The 25876-nt window shown below is 45.5% G+C and overlaps 1 protein-coding gene across 1 annotated transcript in view; it reads left to right on the top strand.

The window, feature by feature from the left end:
- Positions 1–25876, top strand: part of GLDN (gliomedin) — a 55058-nt gene that overhangs the window by 11370 nt on the left and 17812 nt on the right. Inside the window, exons 2-4 of the mRNA XM_045582499.1 lie at positions 14666–14717; positions 17706–17723; positions 18070–18177. Coding sequence (XP_045438455.1) covers positions 14666–14717; positions 17706–17723; positions 18070–18177 — 178 coding nt within the window. The remainder of the gene's footprint in view (positions 1–14665; positions 14718–17705; positions 17724–18069; positions 18178–25876) is intronic.

The following is a 25876-nucleotide window of genomic DNA, read 5'->3' as shown; positions in this document are numbered from 1 at the left end:
TAGAAAGCTATTGCATTAGCCCAGGCAATAAAAAACTTTTGTCTGGCTAAAGTGGTGACATCAGAAATGGAGAAGAAGGTATATATCCTCAAAATATCAAGAGAGGAGAATGAATTGATCTTGGTAACTACAAATGTAATATTAGGAAGAAATGTTCCACCTGGTCCAAAGCCATCCAACACTGAGAAGGGTGGTGGCACCAGGGCCGAAACTGAGGAAACACAGAAGGGGGTTAGTTTGGAAGTGAGGATGCTGAATTTGAGACTGAATATGAGATGAAAAGAAAGAAAAAAGAGGGGAGGAAAATTGAGGAATTAAAATACTCAGGGAGAGAACATTCTGCTTCTAAGAACTCTGTCTGCTTCATGAATGAGGTCTTTGCAAGTCTGAAAAGTAAAAGGCAGACCCCAAAGCCTTTATAATGACTGCTGGAATCATGGTATCTGTTAACTTGGGACCCCTCTATTAGCTGTGTGACCTTTCACAGGTCATTCAACCTCTCTGTGTCTCTCAGTTCCCTCATTCTTAAGAGAGCATTGATAGCAGGGTCTACCTTAAGTGTTATTATAAGGATTCAATTCAATAATCCATGAAAAATCCTTAACATATTTCCTAGAACTCAGTATGTGTTAACTTATTGTCACTGATATTTTAGTATTTCTCAAATGCATCCTTTCTCTGACTCAGGGAATTTTGGAGTCTTATAATAAAAACAATGGAGATGGGATCAACAGAACTTGCCAGAGAAAGGTATTATAGATGCTAGGATGATGATTCTAAAGTTTAGTGACTGAGGAAATGCACAGTCCTCTAAAAAGAATGTTGTTTCCCAGATAGTTGTTTCTCTGGTTGATGGGTCCCAAAAAGGAAATATATATACATATATATATATATATATATATATATATATATATATATATATATATATTGGACACCAGATTTGGGAAAGTTATTTATAGTAATCATAATCATAATAGTTTTATATTAATATATGCCAATGTAAACTCATGCATTCATTCTTTCACTGACCAAATCTTTTGGGAGCCCATATGAATGGCATGCTTGCCAGACCAATGGTCCCATCCAGCCAGTGTAATGATGCTAACAGCATCCACAGTTATTTTGTGGGTGAGCAACTCACCCTAAGGACCTCCTCCAAATGTTTTCTGGAGGAACCACTCATAGCTCTTCCCTGTGCTGAAGGAGGAAGGGGCCGAGCAGGGAGCAGGTTGACAGTCTTCACAAATGTTTTTGCTATGTACAAAGAATGCCACAGGGCAGAGCTGGGGGATAATGGCTTAATTCTTTGTCCATTCCCCCAACATCAGACAACTTACTTAACTGTGATTTATGTACACTTTTCTGACTATAAGGTGAGGATAAGAATGCTTAGATAAGAATCAGAAGTTCTCTAAAGATGCTTGTTGAAGGGAACAGTGTGGGCACAAAATGCTGTTATTAACAGTTAGTGAAAGATTATTCCAGGAACACTTCTGCTTCAGAAAACTGCATTAGAGGCCTGGGGGAGACAAGTGATTCTCAACTCACTTCAAAACACTCATCTCTTCCTCCTCTAACTCCTTCTGCACTTACTTGTCTGTATCGCACAACTAATACCCTGTCTCTGTACAGTTTGGGTCTCTAATTTGTCACCTTTAGTCACCTTGTCTCTTTAAATTTAGCTCATCGTTCTTTGCTGTGCCCCTAGTGAGGTACTTGATGACAATCTCTTCACAAATGAATTCATCCACAGCTCAACAAGTGCAAATATAAACTAAGCCCACTTTCTGAATCTGATTTCTTGACATGCTAAGAGTTTTTAACTTCCTTCCTCAGAATTCATGCCACCGACCAAATGGGAGATGGTGTCAGGTATTGTTAGGTGTTTTCTCTATCAGAAATTCATTCATTCATTCAACACAATTTTAGGCATTATTTTTTAAAAATATATTTTATTGATTTTTTGCAGGGAGGAAGAGAGAGGGATAGAGAGCTAGAAACATCGATGAGAGAGAAACATCGATCAGTTGCCTCTTGCACACCCCCTACTGGAGATGTGCCCGCAACCCAGGTACATGCCCTTGACCTGAATTGAACCTGGGACCTTTCAGTCCACAGGCTGATGCTCTATCCACTGAGCCAAACCGGTTTCGGCAGTTTCAGGCATTATTGTGAGTATAAGAGGAACAGTATGAATAATGCATACAAATTCCCATCCACTTAGACTTTTTTTTTTTTTAATGCTTTTGTTGATTTTTAGAGAGAGGGGAAGGGAGAGGAAGAGAGAAGTGGAAATATCTATAAGAGAGAAACATTGATCTGCTGCCTTCTGCGTGCCCCCTACTGGTAATCGAACGGCAACCTCTTGGTGCATGGGATGATGCTCAGCCAACTGAGACACACTGGGCACCATCTTCTTAGACTTCATGTTTTTTCAAGGGGCTGGGGGAGGGCCAGATGTAAACCAGAGTAAATTACCTACAATATTAGAAGGAGATAAGAGTTATGCAGAACAATGAGATAGGGATGAGGATTAAAGAAGGGAAAAGGAAGATGCAATTATGTCATTTGGGTGGGGAAGGCCTCACTGAAAAAGTGACATTTGAGGAAAAAGCTGGAGGAGGAAGTGAGCCAAGCAGATATCTGGGGAAGGGCCATTCAGGTAGAGGGACTAGCAAATGCAAAGGCCCTGTGGTGGGACCGTGTCTGGGGGAGCTCAGGGGACAGCAAGGAGACTGGAACAGAGTGGGTGGGAGGGAGTAGTAGGAAAGGAGATCAGAAAGATAATTGGGGGGAGGAGGAAGGAAACCAGTTCATGTAGGACCTTACAAGCTGTTGTAAAGATATTGACCTTTATGGGGAATCTTTAAAGGATTTTAGGCAGAGAAGTAACATGATCTGATGCGCCTTTTCAAAGAATCATTATGCTGAGACTAGACTGTGTGGGGCAGTGGAAGCAGAAAGACCGGTAGTATAGCTATTGCATTAATCCAGGTGAAAGATGATAGTAGTTCAGACCAGGGTGGTAGCAGTAGAGATGATAAGAAGTGGACAGTGTCTGGACATGACAGCTTTAACATGAGGTGTGAGGTGAGGGGGGAGGAATTAAATGACTTCAAGGTTAGTGGCCAAGCAATGGGAAGACAGAATTGTCATTCAGTGAGATGGCAGAACTGCAGGTGGAACAGGACTGAGCAGAGTGCTAGGAGTTCAGGGAGGGGCATCCTAACATTATTTCCCTGAGATGTCCAAGGGAAGCTGTTGAAGAGGCAGTTGCAGACCAGAGTCTGGGGTCAGGTCCTGGTTGGAAGTATACCAGGAAACAGGAGAGATGCTGAACTTGAGAATACTCATTCCCTGGACACAGGGAGGCTCTAACCACGAGTCAGTCTACTCCTTATTAAACCCAAACTTTTTTTTTAAGCTCTTTAAAAAATTTTTTAAATCAATTAACTGAATTGTGAGCCTTTGGTGCCAGAGATTTTCTTACTTTTATTTAAATACTAGAGGCCCAGTGCACAAAATTCATGCACTGGGAGGGGGTGTCGCTCAGCCAGCCTGACCCTCATCAATCTGGGACCACTCGGACATCCCTTTCACAATCCGGGACTGCTGGCTCCCAACTGCTCACCAGCCTGCCTGTCTGATTGTCCCTAATCGCTTTTGCCTGCCAGCCTGACCATCCCCTAACCACTCCCCTGCCAGCCCAATTGCCCCCAACTGCCCTCCCTTACCTGCTTGGTTGCCCCCAACTACCCTCCCCAGCCTGCCTGGTCATTCCCAACTGCCCTCCCCTTCAGGCCTGGTCCCCCACAACTGCCCTCCCCTGCAGGCCTGGTCACCCCCAACTGCCCTTCCCTGCTGGCCATCTTGTGGTAGCCATCTTGTGACCACATGGGACAGCCATCTTGTGTGAAGGAATGATCGTCAATTTGCATATTATCCCTTTATTATACTGGATATTTTTATTGATTTCAGAGAGGAAGGGAGAGGGAGAGAGAGATAGAAACATCAATGAGAGAGAATCATTGATTGGCTGCCTCCTGCAACCCCTCGCCCCTAACACCACCACTGGGGATCAAATCCACAACCAGGGCCTGTGCCCTGACCGGGAATTGAACTGTGACCTCCTGGTTCATAGGTCAATGCTCAACCACTGGTCACACCAGCCAGGCTGTCCTACCTTTATAAGCACAGGGTCCGGCTTATGAAGTGTTAGTGAGGAATAAACAAGTAATCAGGCAATGGCAGAAGCGCCCCAAAAGGGGAGGCCCACATAGGACACCCCTAACCCAGGACAGGAGGAAACACTTCTGGGAAGTGACATGAGGATGACACATGATGTGAGAGAATGGCTAGGTGTTTTATAACTTTTTTTCTGATTGTGAGTGTGTCCTTTATAGTAAGTTAGAAAATACAGAAAAGTATAAACATTATGATTTTTAAAACATTTTGTAAATTAATAAGCTGATGTAGTATGGTAACTTATGGAGAAGCTTGGTATTTTAAACTTATAAAAAATCATCAGGGAAAGGACATAAGGATCTCCATCTCTTTAGTCAGGGCTCAGTTCTCAAGCTCTGAGCTTACAGGAAGTTTTATGGGAAAGAAGGGGAAGGGGTGAGAGAGAAAATGCAGAACCTGGAAGATGGCACAGGTAGAACTTGTCAAAATGTGGGTAGGGCCATGTACATTAAGAAGACCTGGGAGAAACTGTTTTAAAAGCTGGTGCCTTGGCTCCACACTGGGTCTCTTACAACAGAACTGATGGAGTCTGGGCCTGGGAAACTATGTAAATTGTAATACACCCTAACTTGAGAATCACAAGCCTGGAATTTAGCCAGATTGGGTGGGAGAAGGATTAGAGCAATCATGTCAAACTCACGGTCTGCAGGCCACACAGGTTTATTTGGCCCATGGTAGCCTTTGAGTTAGACATGCTTGGGTTAGAGCTTTGGTAGTTCGAGGTTTAAAAGAGGAGGGCTGGGAACCTGACAGTTGGATCCCTCACAGCAGAGAGGGGGCTGCAGGTGTTTGATTACAGCAAAGGTAAATTTCTTTTCAAATTTATTGGTGATTTGAAATTTTTCATTGTGTAAGTTTGGTTCATTCGTGGCTTAGCTTATTTTTTAATTTTTAAAGATATTTTCTTACTAATTTATAAATAATCTTTTATAGGCAAGTTATTAGCTTTTCTTGTGTGTTACACAGGTAGTCTTATTTTCCCCTTAATGAAGTTTATAACATTTATTGAGAACTTACAACTCACCAGATGCTATGCTAAGACCTTTAGATATATATGTCAAAACTGGCTTTACCTCTGATGTGGGCACTATTATCATCATTATTGTCATTCCCATTTTACAGACAGGTCACTGAGGCTTAGAGAGGTTAAGAATCCTGTTCAAAGTCCCAGTGCCAGTGAGTGAAGGAATTAGAAATCAGAGCAGATGGAGCGCATCTGACTCCAAAGCCCATGTTCCTTGGCCTTGGGTGTTATCTCCCTTTTACTTTTGTTTCTAAGCCTTTTCATGTTTATACATTTTCATGTCATCAAATCTATAAAGTCCTTCCTCTATGGATTCTTCTTTTGCTTCCTTGCTTAGAATGTTCTTTCCTATCTCAAGATCCAATAGTCACCTCTAATGTCGCATGATTGCACATCATTTCATTTGAAAGCTATTCCATTTCATTAGTATGTGTTTAAAATATATATACGCATACTAGTACTTTCCCCTTTAAGAAGCAATTGGCCAGAATAAGTTGTAAAATTGCTGGACTCACAAATAGGCAATTTGCAACATAACAACTTCTTAAAAGTAAAGTGAGACAAGGATTTGAGATTAGGAATTTGATATTTGGCTGCTATTTTTCTTTTTTACAGCGCGGTATTCTGTCTGGTCATGCTGCGTCCATCTGAGACGGGGGAGAACTGTCTCAGATGGACGCAGCATGACCAGACAGAATACCGCGCTGTCTCCGTGTTGTCCTGTGGAGGGAGGACGACCCCAGCACCAGAGGTGGTGGAGGCTGTGAGAGCGGTGCCTGAGCAGGGTCAGTCACTTGGTGCCAGCGGAGTCCTTGCTGCACATGACTCTCAGAAGGAGCAGCAAAAAAAAGGACTGGCCATTCCCGAGCTGCAGCCAGAAGTAGCTGCCTGCTCTGCAGATGGAACAAGGCTAAGACCCTGGGGCGTATTGGCACTTGAGGAGCTCCTGGTGGGCGAAGGGGAAGGTTAGGAAGGAGGTTACAGTGACCAATGGCAGTTTGTATTTAGTGGGTTAGGACACTTACTGGTTTGTATCTGGTTATTTCTACAAATCCTACTCTGTGTTACATTTTTAATTCAGTTGATAACCTGATCTGGTAATTGGACTTTGGCTAAATGCCTTTATAAAGTAGTGTGAATTGGTTTTCAAAGAGCAAGATTAGCTGATTTATATTCAAATCATGAAGCAACATATGAAATGGTTTTCATAAGGACTCCCTCCTTTACACCTCACAGTGGTATTGCCATTGGTCTTATTTTGTCAAGGGCTGGGTGCTCATGCAGGGTCCTGGGCAGTGCAGGCACCTGTCTCCCCCATTGCCCCGGGTCAGGCCTGAAGCACATCTTTAGGGGAGAACATAGTCCTTCGGGGACTTTTGTCCTGCATTGTTGGATGTCCCCCGTGTTAATAAATGCCAGGCTGGGCGGTTCCTAATGCCAGCTGTAAGTAATTTTCCCGGAGACCTTGGGTGAGGGCATTTGCTGGAACTGCCCCCCTGCATCTGGGATTGTTGAGGAGTCCTGAGCCCAGACAGACCGGCTGCCTCAGTGTCTGTGACTCTCCAACCTTTGCGTGCAAGGCTCATGGGTGGACTCCAAACCAACCCTCATTAATTATTTGCTCAGCACTTCATTAGTGAACCCAGGCATGGCTGAGGCGGGTGAGAGGGAGCGCTCTGCAGGCTGCACTCAGCTCCAGCAATTCAGCTCCACCCATGGAACATACTCAGCCAACCCAGGGCCTTAGGGATGAATAGTCTGACCCCTGCTCCTTGCAGGGCAGGTTGTCCTCCACCCCTATCCTAACCCACTTAGCAGAGCAAGAGGAGCTGGTGAATGCCATGTTTCCCCCACGGCATGGCTTTTTCAGTGATGTGTGAGTCTCCTTTAGCCAGTCTTGGCCTGGCTGACCTAACCTGGCCAGTCCTGGGTGCAGAACTCCTGCAGGTGCCTCTCAAGAGAGTGTAGAAGGTGTGTGTGATTCCTCCACAGGCCAGGGGCAATCTATGGTTCTGGTTTTATATTCATGTTGATGTGGGGCAGGAGGAGGACAGCCCTAAGTCAGGCCCTAATAGGAGAACCCTAGCATTTGCAAGCTCCTGTTTTCTAGGGACTAGTGGAGTGTCTGCCAAAGTGAAACTTTCGTAAGCAAACAGGCACAAAGAGAAACAGGCAACCAACCACCTGCTATTGTAGATACTCAGCTCCCACACACGTTACTGCCGATCAGAAGGGAACGTCCTTGATTGAGGAGCATATCTCCCACCCAATGGAGTGAGTAATCAGTAGTGAAGTATTTATTGAGTACCTACTGTGTTCTTGATGACATTCTAATGAGGGGAAAGGGGCAAACAGAAGAAGGATGAAACAGTCCTTACCGATAAAAGCCTATCTATCTGGTTAGAAGCCAAAGTAATGCACTAGATGTGTGCCAACCCCAGCCACACAGGGTTGCAGCTGGGCCCAGGAGGGGGTGGTCAGTGGGAATCAGGATCTTTGGGGAAAGCTGGGCAGGACTCAGCTGGGCTCTGAGCACCCCCAGAAGGATGAACCCACAAGAGCATTTGGCCGCAGGCTGCTGATGTGGGGTGACCAGGGCTGGCTCACTTGAGCTGACAAATGCCTGGACCTTGGCTGATCTTCCTGTCGGGCCCCAGAACTTCACTAATATACAAGACCATCCCCATTTCCTGTTGGGGTTTGCAGATTGTTGTCACCATATCTAGGCCCCAGTGTGAATTCCTGCCTTTCCAAGAGATGAGCTGACCCCAGTCAGCTTCAGACCCTCATGAGGAACTCCTCTAACTGTAGTCTAACCATCAGGTACAGGATGCGGGGCCACCACATCTGCAGGCTCATCTCTGCAGTACAAGGAATCTCAGTCAATGGCAGGCTGATTATCAGCTCCCTAGGGCTGTTTCTAAAAAATCATTTGCGTGCACATAGTATCAATTTGCATAATTAAGGAGAGTCATCAAGACTATTCAACTGTCTCAGAAAAATGGAATTGAAGTTACAAAATAGGTCAGATCTGAAAGGTATCTTAGAATTGAAACAGTGTCCTGGCTAGCAGACAGCAGGAGCCCATGCTTGGGAGATTCAGAGGAGCCTGCCGAGGCTGTGTTAGCTGGCCATAGCAGGCAGGTTCACTCCCTTTCTCATGAATCAGTCCTGAGAGTAAAATGCTACAGGAAGGGAGGTCTAGAGGGCAAGCAGCCTGTTACCAAAAGGTTTTATGTTCAAGTGGACAGTGGCAGCTCACTGCACTTAGCTCTGTTCATTCTGATGAGAAAGAAATACGTTTGATTAAACCTTTCACTTTTGCATGGAAAAGATTTCTCCAAACTGATGCATTTTCAATTAGTAGAAATCTAATATTCCATTCATATTCAAATTAAACTAAAGCAAACATTAGTATCTCACATTGAATTCAGGCTATTTGTTTTGCAGAGGCTAGACAGTATGGAAAAGTAGATGTGGGGGAACGTAATATTCAGCGCTGGGAGCTGGGGATGAGTCCAGGCGAGCTACTCCACTAGCTTTCTCTGGACCTCAGTTTTCTCATCCCTCTTTTTTCCAGACTGTCAGTCTCTGAGCGTTTGTCCCCCATCTCCTCCCTCTATCCCCAGGGGAGCAGTGTTTGAAATCATCTGTCTAGTCTAACCTTCTCACTTTACAGATAAGTAAGTAAGGCCAAACCCCACGCCACCCCAGCTCACCCAGAGTAGCTCCATTTTTGTGTTTTATATTTTTGAGTTTGGCCATTTATGTGGGAAAAAGAAAACTTCATGACTAATAATGAACAATTTGAAAATCACTGGACTAGACAACTGTTCTAGTTCTTTCAATATTTATTTTCCTTGAAGCAACAGAGATCTAAGTTATTCTGAGTGATGGGGTAGTTGTGAAGGCAAGATATGTGGGTTCCCATGGAAAGCTGGGTCATTAGATTCACATAATGTCGCTCTGAATTACTCAAAACACCGCAAAGGAAAAATTACCAAAGTAAAACCCTAACCCCTCTGTTAAAACTATATAAACTAAGAAGCAAAAATCTTCTTTGTATCCTTAGTCTCAGTCTTCATGAGAAAAAAAATCTCAGTGGAATCAGGCCTAAACCAGCAGTTAGACATCCCTCTCACAATCTGGGACTGCTGGCTCCCAACTGCTCACCTGCCTGCCAGCCTGACAACCCCCTAAACACTCCCCTGCCAGCCTGATCAATGCTTAACTGGCCTGATCGCCCCCTGCTGGCCCAATCGCCCCCAACTGCCCTCCTCCCCTGCTGGCCTGGTCCCCCCCAACTACCCTCCCCTGCAGGTCTGGTTGCCTCCAACTGCCCTCCCCTGAAGGCCTGTTCCCCACCCTCTCCCACAACTGTCCTCCCCTGCTGGCCTGATCACCCACAACTACCTTCCCCTGCAGGACATCTTAATGGTGACCATCTTTGACCACATGGGGGGGTCCATCTTGTGCAAGGGCGTGAGGGTCAATTTGTATATTACCTTTTTATTATATAGGATGTTGCCATGAGCATTCTTGTCCAGATATCTTTATATACTCTTCCTACAAAGGAAATTCCTAATTCATAGCATTTTCTTTCTAATAGAAACTGCCAAATTATGTCCAATGTCTTTTTAGTTGGATTTAAAGTCATCTTGTGCCGTCTGATGACAGATTAGCAGGAAGTTAATTATTTTTCTCTAGGGTCCCCTTCCTTGCCTGTGAATTGTCCATGAATCCCATGAGCGCTACTAATTCAGACACCAGCGAGGAATCAGGAAGGTCTGGTCAGGCCACTGGCAGGACCTATTCTGGCTCTTTTCTCCCTTCACTAGCAGGCGTTGTCGATGCTGACAAGTCCCCTTCAGTTTGGTGTGTCCTTGTCCACTGCTGCATTGACCTTTTCATTGGGAAGATGACCCTTACCCGCCACAGCCTTCCTTCTGAGCAGACAATTCCAGCTCCTCTGTGACATGCTGACCAAGGGTGCGCTAAGCCTGAGCTCTCGGGGATGCTGTTTGTTCTGTGGCGCTCAGGGGACAGCTGTTGTTCCCATAGAATGTGTCCTCCAAGCTCCTGTAGCTGGGTTGGGAGGGCTTCCCACCAGAGCCATGGACCTTTCCTATGCCTCACCTACCCTCTTCCCAACACTGTCAGATTCTCATATCAGAGACCCTGGTTAACAACTGGCCATCACATTCTTTCAAGGTAAGCTCTTCCTGGGAGACCACTGATGTGCTTTCTGACTTGAACCCTGTCTGCCCCATGAAGTTCTGGGCCTGGAATCAGGCACTGCCCTCTGCACAGGGGATACAGACAGAAGTTCTCCTGCTCTCTAAAGGCTTCCATTCTTTGGAGAGCAGGGGCAGGTAATAAATGAATGTATATACAGGCAAGACAATATGGGATAATGGTAATGCCACAAAGAGAAAAATTGGGTGAGGTGATAGGGCTACTTTCAGTTGGGTGTCAGGAAAAGCCTCCTGGCGAGCTGGCATTTATTTTAACTGAGGCCTCAGTGAAGATGTGAGCACAGCATACTGGGCACAGCAAAGACTGTCCCAAGGGGATGGCCAAGGTGACTTGAGGGGGGTAGGGGGGTGGCCTCCCAGCAGGGCCACCCTATGAATGGATCATGCCAACACCCCAGACAATGAGCTCTAAAGCCTCTCCCAGATTGCCCTATTCTCCAATTCTAAATCAAGATTCCTCTGTGCCGACTGTGACTCCTTAATTTGACAGTGTAGATTTTGTAACTTTCAATTTGGATTTTCTTATTTTCATCCCAATTCTTAATCACTATTATCAGGAAAATAAATATTTCTGACTTTTTTACATTCACCTCTTCATACCCTATGTTTCCCCTTGATACAATCTTATACAGCCCACATTTGTTAAAAGAATATTCCCAAGTAATATTCCACAGTGAAGAATAACACAATTTCCTGGTAAATATTTAATTGACATTCATCATATAAATGAAGTCAAAAGATCAGGAAATGAATCTTCATCTTTTTTAACAGAACCTGGGCCTAAACCAGACCCATATGAATATAAAAGAAAAAGACTAATTTCCCCTATTGATTTTCCATTGTCTGACATCTCTGCTTCTGCTGTAATCCCCAAGGCAACAAATGAAGCATTGTAAAGTCTTTAATGGTCTTCTCAATGGGCAATTATACATTTTTTTATAATAAATTTTGTCAGTTGTGCAGCTGATTACATTTATTTATGAAAATGACTAAAAACAATGAATCAAAATTTTTTCTGTCTGGTTCCTTTGAGATACTCATCAGAGCCATAATAAAAAGTGTAGTAGACTTGGAGCTGAGCCCGGCTCTTCTGTGAGCCAGCGTGTGACCTTGAGTAAATGAGGCGACCTCTCTGAGCCTCCGTGTCCTTATCTGTATGAAAGGGAAAGTAGCAGGCCCACTCCGCTCCAGCTGGAGCTGTGGGAGTGGGAGGGTGTGTTCTGAGAAGGGGCACTTGCATGTTCCCAGTCCTTAAGCTGGGGGCAGTATGTACGCGTGTATTTATTACTCATCTTTAAGCTGTTCTTGCACATTCTATACATCTGTGATGTGTGTGATATATTTCACAGTAGATTTCTAAGGCAGTCAACAAATACTGTTGACAGACTACAAAAAGTTAATGCAGACCGAGTTTTCCTCTGGACCTCCTACCAACCAGAATAAACCTAGACAGAAGACAAAACAAATTTCCCCTCAAATCAAAACATGTTCTTTCTAAAGAGTTTAATTGAAAAGGTGAAGATTTCGAATAAAACAACAGGGTGTGTCATGCTCAGGGCAGCTCCCTCTCACCTGGCCCTCCTTTCCTCCTCACTCAAGGTTTCTGTATTTCTCTCCAGAAATAGCCTGGAAAGCCAAAGATAAAGAGAGAATCTTGAAAGCGGCAAGGAGCAGGAAGCATTTTAGAAATAAAATGACTAACAGAGCACATGTCACCCGAGGATATGTGCTTAGTGATTCTGAGAGAGAGAGAGAAACATCAATATGAGAGATAAACATTGATCAGTTGCCTCCCGTATGAGCTTAACTGGGAATCAAACCCACAAACTAGGTCTGTGCCCTGATTGGGAATCAAACCCACAACCTTTTGATGTACAGGACAACTCTCCAACCAACTGAACTACCTGGCCAGGGCTGCATGGCTTTTTTATATAAATGGAAGTACATTTCATATGCTGCTCTGTACTTTGCATTTTTAAATTTATCTTGAAGAGCTCACAATATCAGTCTTATGGATTGAAATTCTCTTCTCCCCACCCCGGCAGTATTTCTTTGTGCAGCTATGCTACATGTTAACTAGAGCTCACTGATAAATATTTAGGTTGTTTTCAGTCTCTGCTCTTGCTCACATTTCTGCAACAACCATCTTTATGTTTACGTCTTACACATATATGTGTGCATCTGTAGAGAAAATCTCAGAGTATATGGATGGATCAAAAGGTAGATTCATGTACATTTTGATAGCTATTGCCCAAATCTCTCCAAAGAGGCAGAGTATCCCTTTAAACTTCCATGAGCAGGACATGGGAGCGCTGCTTTCCTGACAAGCCTGTGACATGTGATCTCTTCCTCTTTACTTACAAACCTAACAGGCAGAAATAGAATTCCATTGCTTGGATTTATTTCCTTAGCTCTAAGTGGAGATGAATCTCTTTCCTTTTTCTGAACTTCAAGTTTGGGCCCATTTTTCTTTTGGTTTCTTGTTCCTTTATGTGTTTCTTCAAAACAGCTCTTTATATAGAAGCATTTTGCGAGTATTTTTCTAGGTTTGTGTTTCTCCTTTGTTATTGCTTGTAGTGTTTTACCTCTGGTAAATTTTTTAAGTATTAGGTAGTCAAATGTATCAATTCAATCTCTCTCTATATGTAGCATAGGAGTTGTTTTGTTCTTAGAAGTCTTTCCCCTTCTAATGCTATTATAAATATTTTCCCCAGGTGTCCTCTAGTACCTTTACTAGTTTCTTTTTTACTTTTACATTTTTTATCAGTATCATTTAATGAACTTATTTAATGTAAGGAGTGAAGTAGGGATTCAGTTTCTATTTTCTCCTGGAATGTCGATCCAGCTGTGTCAACTTTATTTCTTAACTAATATGTTTTCTCCCCACAGCTTGAAAAGCCACATGATTTGGATCTAAAAAATGCTGTATCTAGATATTGAAAATTCTTGGATGATAAATTAATGAAGTCCTTAGTACATTCAATGAATTGTCAAAACAACAGAATAAAGAGTGGGCTTATCATGTGTTGGGTCTGTTCTAAATGAGTTGCATCTAGTTGTTCATTTAATCCATGTAGCCACGTAATAAGGTAGGGCTGTGAGCTTTATGTACAGACAATGACACTGAAGCACAGAGAGGTCAAGTACCTTGTCTAAAGTCACACTGCTATGAGTGGCAAAGTCGTGCTTTGAACACAGGCAGTTTAAATTTAGAATCCATGCTTCTCTCCACATATTCTGCTGCCTTCGTGAAATGGAAAATACTTTTATACATACTTCCTACATACTAGGCTCTGTTCTATGAACTTCACACATAACACTTTTATTTAATCATCACAACAATCCTAAGAAGTAAGCACTAATGCTCTCCCCATTTTACAGACAAGCAAACTGAGGCAGAGTGTAACTGGAGGACAGACAAAAAGGGAGGGGAAGCAGCATGTGGTGAGCCCACAGAAGGAGGGATTTTGCTCTATCTTTAGAGCAGCAAGGAATCACATACCTGTTTGAATCAGGACGGACCTCATCAGACTGGGTTTTTGTGAAGTTCATTAGGAGCATGGGAGAATGGATGAGAGAAGGGACTGCACAGTAGGTGTGGGAGACCCAATATCAGTCTAACACCTCGCTGGAATGACACCCCTGACCCCAGGTGCCATCCGGTGTTGAGTAGGTACCATCCACATTCCCTGAGATAACTGCCCTCTAGGGCTTATATTATTTACATTTTCAGAGAAAACAAAAGTGTCCCTGCTCACCCAGCTATCAGTGCTTGCTCCTGACCACTGAGCCTGCCGACCCTCTGTATTCAGGCCGGCAGATTGAGACCTTTAGACACTGGGTGCTGGCTTAGGATAGCCTTGAAAATTGAATTTGACAATCCCTTCACCATCCTCTCCCTCTCCAATAGAAATCAAGAAAATTCTGACATCGGTGATAGATGAGCTTCCGATATTAAATATCTTCAAATCTTTTAAAGATCTCTTTTGTGTCTTAGGTTAACTTTTCCTTGGACATCTATATATTCTCCCCAAGTTACTCTGTGAATTTTTATAACTCCTTTCTTCTTGTGTGAATAAAGGGCAAGCTCACGGCCCCCTGCCTGCTATGCTGCTACTAATCACAGCCTCTCTCCCCGCAGATCCGTGTGATGGTGGACCTGTGCAACAGCACCAAGGGCATCTGCCTGACAGGTAGGCTGGCCGCGCTCGCTCACCCCAGCTGCCTCGGTGCACAGGCACACTAGCCAAGGGCCCGGCGGAGGGAGCACCTAGTAACACTGTAGGTCATAAAAATACATGTTGGTTTACTTTTAGCAGATGTTTTTAATGGCATGAAAATCAATTGTCACATAATTATGAAAAATAATATTTTCAGTATTGCCATAGAAATATAGCCATGAAAAATAATGAGGTCTCCGGTAATTAGAAAAGTGTGGTACCTTGAACCAAAGCCATGGATGTTTTCCTGTTCCCATTAGTTTTTTAAAAGGAAGAGAAATAAAAAGACCTCGCTAAGTGGTAGAGATCTCTTACCAGAAATCATTATTTCCCTACATCATACACATATGATACATATAACATGCATGGGAAGCTCTAGAAGCAAACTGTTAATTAGTGGAGAAAGCACTTTTTCTGAAGTGTGGTCTGTGTGGTGCCTACCGTGTGCTGGGTGGGACTGGCAGGGTCACACGCTGGCCCCCTGCACTCAGTGATTCAAGGACGAATAGACAGGAGAGGGAATGAACCTCTGGGCGCAGCAAGCCTTGCGACAAGGAGTGTCTGATGGATGGGGCGGAGGAGGAGGGTGGTTTTGATATGCTTGTCTACACCTGAGACAGACAGAGTCCTGCATCTCATCTGAGGGGAGGGGTGCCTACCTCCTGCCTTCAGAAGATGGGAGCAAGTTCATGCACACCCCCACCCCAGGATGGGCCATAGAGCCGGATTTCAGACCTGGCATTTCCAAAGGGAATCCACTACACTCTGAGGAAACAGGAAGAATCCTTTTCACATGAAAAGTCTGTTATGGACTAAATGCATGCTCCCGTGGACCTTACAGTATAACCAAGACTTTGTAGCGCTCTGAAGCTTTGCTGGGCCCCTCAGCCCAGGGCCCAGGCTCTGGGGAGATCCCATCCACGCTTCACTTGTGCCCAGGGCTGCAATGTGCCTACTGAGGAGTAAGAAACCTCACCCTTTCCGGCAGTATTCTCCCCAGAGCCCACATTGCCTGTGCGGGAGGCGCTCACTGGGAGTTTGCCGAATGACCTGGGGTTTCTGTGAGTGTTGAATGGGGTGTTGGGCTGCTAAGAAAGACACTTCCCCAAGGAACCCCGGTCAGTCTGACTCTCATTTGCTTGGTTTGGCCTCAGAGAGAAAAGCTGTAATCCTGTGGCTTCTTGGGAAATGCTAATTGAATTACTCAAGTCACATCTCAGCCCTCACAGAAAGTTAAATATCTTTAGAACAGCTTGGTCCTTTATTCTGAAGCTCTTGTAGCTTAAGCACCTTTCTTCCCTCTCCGGAAGTCCCTTCTCAGAGTTCCCTCGTGTGACCGTAATGAGTGCTGGGGAAATGCTCGGAGGGATGGAATTACAGGCACAAAAGCCTTGTCGAGAGGCACAGGAAAAGCCTCTTTCTTTCTTATTTTTATGGTGACAGGAGGGCCATACTGTGCAGTGAATGTGTGAGGGACTATTGAGACCACTTAGGGGAGATTGACGCTGTGGGAGAGCACATCCGTGCCTCCCTACAGGAGTGGTGCGGGGGTTCTTTGGCACCTCAGATTGCTTTTCGAAGGCCACACCTTCCCCTTTCACACCAGCTTGAAATTGGGCCTCCTTTTACACAGAAAGCTCCTCTATTAAAACTTCGGTGTAAAAGGCATAAGTTTCCACGTGAGGTGGTGCGTTGGCAGAGGCCAGGCTGCCAGGGTTGGGGTGGGAAGGCCATAGGACACAGGACTGAATTGGCAACTTCAGGGTGAGGGGAGAGAGCTTTGGTGCCCTGGGGAGATGTGGGCAGGCAGACCCTGGGCTCAGAGCCCGGGAGCAAGATCTAGCTTTACCCTGGGCTCATCTTTGAAAAGGCAGGCCCAGGTGAGGTGGGCTTCATCCGCTGTGACCATGGACCGCTTTCCCCATTGCTTCTTCAGTGCCCCAGCTCCAGGCTCACCTTCTCTGGAGGCCTCTCAGACGGCTGTGTGCCCAGGCTGCCCCAGCACCCCTTTGGGGTTTTGCTTCTCTGCAGCTCCCTCACATTTCATTGTGATGGCAAAGTACCTACCTTCCCCTGGTAGGTTGTCAATACAATAGACACAGGGGCCACGTTTGCCGCTGCTTAGTGAATTTTGGTGCACATAGTAGGTGCTTAGTAAATGGTGACCAAGCCACAGCTTGGGTTTGTGGAAGACCTTTCCCCGGTAGTGCTGGTGATCACATGCAGCCTGGAGAACGGGAGGACCTCAGCTGCCCCCTCTACAGCCTCACCAGCTTGTCTGAGTGCTCACATAGAATAACTGATAAGAAGACTCTCGTATTTGGAAAAGCAAAATTCTTTTGTTAGATTATGTGTAAATGATCCATCTGAACACCCTTAGGTTTTCTGGGTAATTTCACTACAAGGAAACTATTTGCTACCTGATCTGGGCCCTCAATTCGTCCTGGGCTATTTTCTGCAACAAAATAGAGAGTAGGAGGTGAACCAGCTTCTGCTGTCAGCCCCCCTCCGTGGCCTGGCGGAGACACACTGGCTGGCTGGGAGCCCTTGGGACCGCTCTCGGGACAGCCAGACCTCAGCCCTGCAATGCCGGCACTTACGTGTGCCAGGGCTGTAGTGCCTACCTGTATTGTCACCCAGCCTCATTGAGTTAAGTTGATTGCTTGAGAGATGACTGATTTCTGAATCAATACAATTATTCTAGGTCCACTGACACTTAAACAGAAGTGGTTTTGGTTGGCAAATGTGTCTGTGCTGACTTGATTTTAAGAATCTTTTGTGTAATAATATGAACAATAAAGATTGATTTAAAAAAAAAAAAAGAATCTTTTGGGTAAATATACTGAATTAAAAGGCATGGGCCGTTCCTCGCCAGTACATTCTAAGAGGGGGAAATAATTTTGAGGGGTGGAGCTGGCTTTGCTTTCACCATTTAAAATTTTTTTTTTTTTTCTATTCTAGGCCCACCTGGCCCACCAGGTAAGAGCCCATGGCTTTTTCTAGTTCATGGGGGGAATATGGGTAGCTAACCCCCCAGGATCACTCAGAAGGGGCTAAGGTGGGGAAGGGGAAGATTCTAGAGCCAAACCTCACTATCACTGTGTCCCCGCTCCTCTCTGCCCCAATCTTGAACTCTCTTGCCCCTCCCACTTGAGAACCCGCCTTCACCACCCCCACCTGTCACTGCCCCAGGCCAGGGAAGGTTGGGGAGAAGCGGGAAGGATCTGGGAAAGGTGTGGATGCTGCCCGGGTTCACTGGCTTCAGGGAATGACCTGAACTTCAGCAAAGAGATGTTTTTAATGTTTGTTTCCGTGTTTGATGCAGGACCGCCAGGACTCGGTGGGCTACCGGGACACAACGGGTCGGATGGACAGCCTGGTCCCCAGGGCCCGAAGGGCGAAAAAGGAGCAAATGGGAAAAGAGGAAAAATTGGTATTTTGGCAACTCTTTCATTATTTACCTTGTCGCTCATTTCTGTTACTGCACTTTGAATGGGCTATGTGTGTGCAGTGGCTTTGCAGGCAAGGCTGGTTCGACTCTTGCCTGGAAGTTGCTGTGTTTGGGGGCCAAGGGCATTCTTGTTGGTACTGACAATGGTTTATCTCCTTGGGAACTGCTTGCTGTGATGCAGACTGACGATGGAAGGGGCGGGAGCCGGAGCCCAGGGCGGGGCATGCCATGGGCTGTGTGCTGGCTGCATGTGTCATGCCCCAAGTCTTTCCAGGGTCAGTTCCTGCCTTGCCCTCTCCTGCCTTCTTCTGCCCAGAAACGTCGTGTTTGATTGAAAATCAGTTGTGTGATGTGAGCCTCTGAGTTTTCCTAGTAGAGGAATAGCTGGAATGATGTGAATGGACTGGTGGCATCCGGCCTCCCTGAGCCTGCACTCGGATTGTCGGGTCCCAGCTGTCAGGGCCTCCTGCCAGGGCCCACAGGGTGGTTACAGAGATGTGGTGCCCTCTCGGAGCGGCTGCCTGTGCCTCTGGGAGCAGCAGTGCTGCCATCACCCGAGCCGAGGGCCCGAAGCAGAGGTGTCAGGTATGTCCAGGGGTCAGTGAGAGGCAGGGCTCCTTCGGGGTCTGGGAGGTGGCAGGGGGTGGGCAGGCAGGTTCTGAGGGGCTCTGAGTACCAATCTGGGGACCAGGGTAAGGCCTGCCGGGCAGATTCACTGAAGAAAGCTGTTGTGTGGCATGTGGAAGCTCGAGTGCAGGGGTAGGGTGCTCAGGAGGCCTCTAAGAGGCCTGGCTCTCAGCCTCTGGCGGGTGGAGGCTCCACCACACCCTCTGGTTTATTTCCAACTTCGGGCTCTGCTACTCCCGCTCACGCGGCTCTGGCCTAGAAGAACTACTGGGAGGTTCTTCCACACGCTCAGCCCCCCTCCCAGCACCCTGCTCCTCACAATGTAAGTGGGAGCCTGTGGAGAGAGAGTCGTGGAGAGACTATGCCACTTGGCCAAACCCGCATGCTCACGTTGCCAGGGGGCAGCCCTGTGGCGATGGGCAACACAGACTCCAGAAGGCCAGTAATTACAGCCCGTGCTGTAGCAGTAATGGATTGTTCCCTGTTGGATAATAATTAGAAATGAACATCAGCATTGAATAATGATGACCGGCAGCGTACAGACATCTGGTTTATCCTGGGAAGCCCCCAGCAATGGGACCCAGTTTTAAGGATTCAGCAACGAGTGTATGAGGGGCGGCCGAGGGGAGGCAGCCACTGTGCTGGCATGGGCGTGGGCAGGGGGGAGGGTGTGGGTATCCAGAAGGTCTCTGGCTTTGCAGAGGTGAGCTTAGCAGGCGGCCTACAACCCAGTGAGGGCAAAGCAAAGGTCCGTCCACTCAGGTAACGCATGTTTATGTCGCAGGCACTGTTGCAGGTGCTGGAGATCCAGAAGTGAAAACGCTCACAATATCCCTGCCCTTATAACACAAATTGTAAGCTGGGAGAAGGAACAGTGGACAAGATCAACAAGTAGAGTAGATTGTTACACGGTGGTAAGGGGAAATAAAGAGCCAGGAGCAGGAAGGGAGCGTGTGGGGGTGACTGTGGAGTGGGAAGCCACGTAAGACCCCTGGGAAGGGAGCTTTGAGCGAACACCTGGAGGAGGTGAGAGCGGGGCCTGGGGAGAGGGTTCCAGCAGAACCTGGGAGGGCAGCTTGTTCCCTTGGCCCCCCTCTTCCCCCCGCCCCATGAGTCTGAGATGCCACAAGGAAGCCAGGGTGGCCGGACAGAGAAGGAGAGGTAACTGTGGTCAAGTTAAGACCAGAAAGGAAAGAGGACAAATCAGGTTGGCCCTGGGCATTTAAAGAACCGAGGTTTGTGCTTAAAGCGAGATGGGCAAGATTGACAGCAGAGCAGAGACCCGCCCTGCCCACTGGGGAACCCGGGGAGGCTGCAGGGCAGAAGGGAGGGGGCTGGAGAGGGCCGGCTGTGAGGGGTGAGAAGGTGCTGGATTCTGTTTCTCTGGGGGTTGACCAAGTCCTCATTTCCTGGAGATCCCACAGAAAGGGCAGCAGAGACACAGGCCTTCCCAGCGAGGAAGGCCTCTGGGGTTGGCAACAGTAGAACGTAGAACAAGAAGTTCCCACTGAGGTCCACGTTAGAACTGGAGCCGCCAAGGGCCCAACAGGGGACCCTCTCCCTGGGCCAGGGGAAGCTGAGGCTAACCGCCCTTCTACTGCATAGAGACAAAGGCCATTGGCAGAGCCTGGCTCTGTGGAAAGAGGTTGTTGAAAGCTTCGCTCAGCTCTGGGCCAGCTCAGACTCCAGAGCAAGGGCTGTGCTGTCCCCAGTCACCCTGCTAAGGGCCCTGGGCTGAGCTTTCCCTCCTGCTCCCTACCTGAGCCTAGAATGCATGTCCATACCACCCCCAAGTCAGCTTTCTTGCAGGGCACCCGGGATGGCACAACCACGGAGGGAAAATGTCTTTATCCTGAGAGCAGGAGAAGCCAGCAGGAGAGAGTCACGTGATCAGATCTGCCTTTATAAGAACCAATGTGCACGGAACATACTGAAATAAGCACAGGAGACAAGTGAGCGTGGAGGCAGGGAGACATTCAGAAGCTTCTCAAAGGGCAGGCGGAAGGGATGGCGGGAATGGATATGGAGAGACAAATGGGTATTTGGGGGTGAAATCTGCAGTCCCTGATGGCAGGTGGATAGACAGAGGTGGAGGAGGGAGGCCCTCAGGCAGACTCCAGGTCTCTGCACTGCCTGACTGCTCTGCCCCCAGGTGGGAGCCTGCACTGACTCAGCTTCAGGGAGACTGTCAGAAGCTCAGCGTGGGGTGTGCTGAGATTGGGACACCAGGGGAGGAGATGTGTGTGTGTGTGTGGGGGGCCTTGGGGATGCAGATCTGCGGTCATAGGAGACCAGCGGGCTAGAGGTCTACATGGCGGAGTATCAGACACCACGGGCGTGTGGGCGTGGCTTAGGGAGTGCCTGGGCGGAGCCCTGAGGAGCAGTAGCATCTAGTGACCCTGTAGAAGTGAGGCTCCAGGTGAGCCGTCCGTGAAGACTGAGGACAGCAGACGCGGTGGGAGCGTTTGTCAGCAAATACTTATTGGACACATTGAGAATGCTGCTGGGAAACAAAGCAGACACAGCTCTCACTCCGGACCCCTTTCCATCTGATTGTTCGCAGTCAGCAGTCTAGTACATCGGTAATCACATTAGATACACATTTGAAGGAAAGAACAGGGTGCTTTGAGATACACTGGTCTGATGAAATCAGAATTTCAGAGCTCTAGCCTAACCATTGTTTTCAAGAGATTGAAGCATCAAAGATAACCCTCAGTTAACGACCTTAGGAGTGCTAAGCACGATGCAGGACTGGCATGGAGCCAGAGCCCATGGCTTAGGTCCGTGGTCGGCAAACTTCGGCTCTCGAGCCACATTCAGCTCTTTGGCCCCTTGAGTGTGGCTCTTCCACAAAATACCACGACTTGGACAAGTCTATTTTGAAGAAGTGGCATTAGAAGAGGTTTAAGTTTAAAAAATTTGGCTCTCAAAAGAAATTTCAATCGTTGTGCTGTTGATACTTGGCTCTGTTGACCAATGAGTTTGCTGACCCCTGGCTTAGGTTGAGTTCTGGCTCTTCCATTTGGTAGCTGTGTGCCCTGGGGCAAATTACTCAATCACTCTGTGCCATGGTTTCCTCATCTGTGTAATGGGGACAATAACAGTATCAACCTCATAGCATTGTTAGGAAGAGTAAGTGATATTTATATTAGTGTTAGCTGTTGTTACCAAAAATGGGAAGGAGAAACCTGGTTTTATATCTAAAGGAAATCTAAGTGGAAATGCCTGTATTCATTTGAAAATACTGATTTAGATTTGGAGATAAAAATTGAACTAAAATAGACTTAAATGTTGTCATTTTGCAGCTAGCATCTTCTATGAAGTTTGACATTCTGTTGCCTCAAAACCAAACATTTTCTTTCTCTCTCCATGTGTCTTACTGACTCACTTAAGAGTTAATGCTGCAGTGTCTTCTCTATTGTAAAAAATTAAATCCTCATAAAAACAGAAATAAACACCCTCCTCCTTATTCATCCCCGTCTTGGAACTGGGTATTGTGCACACCCTCCGGGACCCTTCCCCCCACCCTCAGTCTGTGACAGATGGTCCTGCCAAAAATAAGCCAGCCTCCCTCACCCCCTGCGGAGAAGAAGTTGGAGTTGACCCCTGCCGCGTTGCACAACCCCCAGCTCTAATGCTGGTGAGACGGTTTGTTTTGAGTGGGCGCCACGGAGGAAGAAAAATAGCAGAGAACCCCATGTAGAGAACCCCAAGCAGATCCGGCCTTTCCTCCTGGCAGAATTTGCTGACTCGGAACCTGCCAGAGCCCAGGCGACACGGCGATGGTATCACTGAGTACATCTGAGTGGGGCGGGGGAGAGCGTCCCCACGGGCCTTCTGGTGGTGCGTGTGATTAGGCCAGGCCGCAGGGTGCTTCTGACACCAGCACACGGCCAGCGCGCGGACAAGGAGATTTTATCTACAGACAAAGGGAACTGCGTCCCAGGCAATAGTCACAAGAGGGCAAAGACAAAACATTTTGTATGTTGTTGACAGAATGTCCATGACCCTTTCTTTTTTATTTTTCTTTTTTCTTTTTATTGAATGTATTGGGATGACATTGGTTAAATAAAATATATGGGTTTCAGGTGCAAAGTCTATAACATCTCATCTGTGGATTGTATTGTGTGTTTACCACCCAAAGTCCTCTCCTTCTGTCACCACTTACGCAGCCTGTACCCTCTTCTTCCTCTCCCAACCCCCTTTCCCTTTGGAAATCACCATACTGCTGTCTGTGTCTATGAGGATTTTGGTGTGGGTTTGTGGGTTTGTTTGTTTTTTGCTAGATTGTTTCATCTTTTTCACCCAGCTCCTTACCCACCTCCCCTCTAACATTTGTCAGTTTGTTCTCTGTATCTATGAGTCTGTTTCTATTTTGTTAGTTTATTTTTTCCCCATTAAATTCCACATATAAGTGAAATTATATGATACTCATCTTTCTCTAACTGGCTTATTTTTCACTTAGCATAATACTCTCCAGGTCCATCCATGCTGTTGCAGAGGTAAGGTTTCCTTCTTTTTTATGGCCGAGTAGTATTCCACTGTGTAAATGAACCAGTTTTGTTTTTTTTTTTTTTTAATTGATTTTTTACAGAGAGGAAGAGAGAGGGATAGAGAGTTAGAAACATCCATGAGAGAGAATCATTGATCAGTTGCCTCTTGCACACCCCCTTCTGGGGATATGCCCGCAACCAAGGTACATGCCCTTGACCGGAATCGAACCCAGGACCTTTCAGTTCGCAGGCCGATGCTCTATCCACTGAGCCAAACCAGTTTCGGCTGTACCAGTTTTTTTATCCACTCACCTACTGATGGGCACTTGGGCTGCTTCCAAGTCTTAGCTACTATAAACGACACTATGATGAAATAGGGATTGGGCCTAAATCCGCAGTCAGACATCTCCCGAGAGCATAGACTGGGCAGAAGGACACCCCCCACCACCACCTCTGTGCATGAATTTTGTGCACTGGGCCTCTAGTTGACTATAAAGGCATGGGTGTATTTCTGGGCTCTCTATTCTGTCCCATTGATCTATATGTTTTTTATGCCAGTACTATGGTATTTTTATTAATATGACCTTGTAGTGTACTCTGATATCAGGTAACATGATTTCTCCAGTGTTGCTCTTTCTTGAGATTACTGAGGCTATTTGCAGTTCCATATAAATTTTTGAAATATTTGTTCTAGTTCTGTGGAATACGACATTGGTATCTTAATAGGAATTGTGGTTGAATCTACATATTGCTTTGGGTGGTATGGACATTTTAATGATGTTACTTCTTCCTATCTGAACACATATTTGCTTCCACTTATTTGCATCTTCTTCAATTTTTTTTTTCAGTGTCTTATGATTTTTCTGAGTATAGGACTTTTACATCTTTGGTTCAATTTATTCCTGGGTATTTTATTTCTTTTTGACATATTTGTAAATGGCATTATTTCTTAGTTTTCATTTATGATAGTTCATTATTGGTGTATAAAAGGAAACTGATTTCTGGATATTTATTTTGTATCCTGCTACTTTACTGAATTCATTTATCAGTTCTAGTAATCTTTTGATTGAATCTTTAGGATTCTCTCTATATTATCATGTCATCTGCAAATAGGGACAATTTTCCTTCTTCCTTTCCAATTTGAATGCCTTTTATTTTTTCTTTTTGTCTGATTGCTGTGGCTAGAACTTCCAGTACTACCCTATGTAATAAAAGCCTAATATGCTAAGTGTCTGGTCGTCTGATCGTTCAACTAATCAAAGCATAATATGCTAATGATATGCTAAGGCCACTCAACTGATCACTATGATGTGCACTTACCACCAGGGGGCAGATGCTTAATGCAGGAGCCAGGCTCATGGCTGGAGTTAGGCTGATGGCTGGAGAGTGCAGCAGTGGTGGTGGGCCTAAGCTGTCAGTCAGACATCCCCTGAGGGCTCCTGGACTGTGAAAGGGTGCAGACTGGGCTGATAGGCTCACCCTGAGTGCATGAATTTCATGCTCCAGGCCTCTAGTACTGAATGAGAGTGGAAAAGGTGGGCATCCCTGCATTGTTGCTAATCTTAAAAGAAATGCTTTTAGTTTTTGCCCATTGAATATGATGGTGGCTGTGGTTTTGTCATATATGACCTTTATTATGTTGAGATATGATCCCTCTATTCCCACTTTGCTGAGCTTTTTTACAATAAATTGTAAATGGGGACTGGATTTTACCAAATGTTTTTTTTCTGCATTTTTTGATATCATCATGTGATTTTTATATTAATTTGTTTACTAGTATGTGATGTATCATGTTTATTGATTTGTGGATTTTGTACCAACCTTGCATCCCTGGAGTAAATCCCACTTGAGCATAGTGTATTATCTTTTTAATGTATTGCTGGATCTGGTTTGCTAATATTTTGTTGATGATTTTAGCATTTATATTCATCAAAGATATTGGCCTATAATTTTCTTTGCTCCTAGTGTCTTTATCTATCTGGTTTTAAAATTATGATAACCTGGCTTTGAAAAATGTACTTAGTAGTCTTCCCTCCTTTTGAATTTTTTGGAACAATTTGAGAAGGATAGGTATTAGTTCTTCGAATAGTTGGTAAAATTCATCTGTGAAGCTATCTGATCTAGGACTTTTGTTTGTTGGAGTCCATGGTTTTTTTTTTGTTGTTTGTTTGTTTTTTGTATGGTTATTTATTTATTTATTTATTTTTATTACTGCTTCCATTTAATTAGTTGTAATCTGTCTATTCAGATTTTCTGATACTTTCTGATTCAGTTTTGGAAGATTGTATGTTTCTAAGAATTTATCTAATTTGTCCATGTTGTCCTATTTGTTGGCATATAGTTGTTTGTAATATTTTCTTACAATCCTTTGTATTTCTTTGGTGTCAGTTGTTACTTCTCTTATATTTTATATTTTATTCATTTGGGTCTTCCTTCTTTTTTAAAAAAAATAAGTTTTATTAATTTTAGAGAGAGAAATAGAGAGTTAGAAACATCAACGATGAAAGAATCGTCGACCAGCTGCCTCCTGCATTCTCCACACTGGGGATCAAGATTGCCAC

Source organism: Pipistrellus kuhlii, unplaced genomic scaffold (assembly GCF_014108245.1).
Source record: "Pipistrellus kuhlii isolate mPipKuh1 unplaced genomic scaffold, mPipKuh1.p scaffold_m20_p_1, whole genome shotgun sequence".
Classification (NCBI taxonomy): domain Eukaryota; kingdom Metazoa; phylum Chordata; class Mammalia; order Chiroptera; family Vespertilionidae; genus Pipistrellus; species Pipistrellus kuhlii.
Note: the sequence above shows the minus strand (reverse complement) of the source record. Positions and strands in the feature narration are given on the sequence as shown.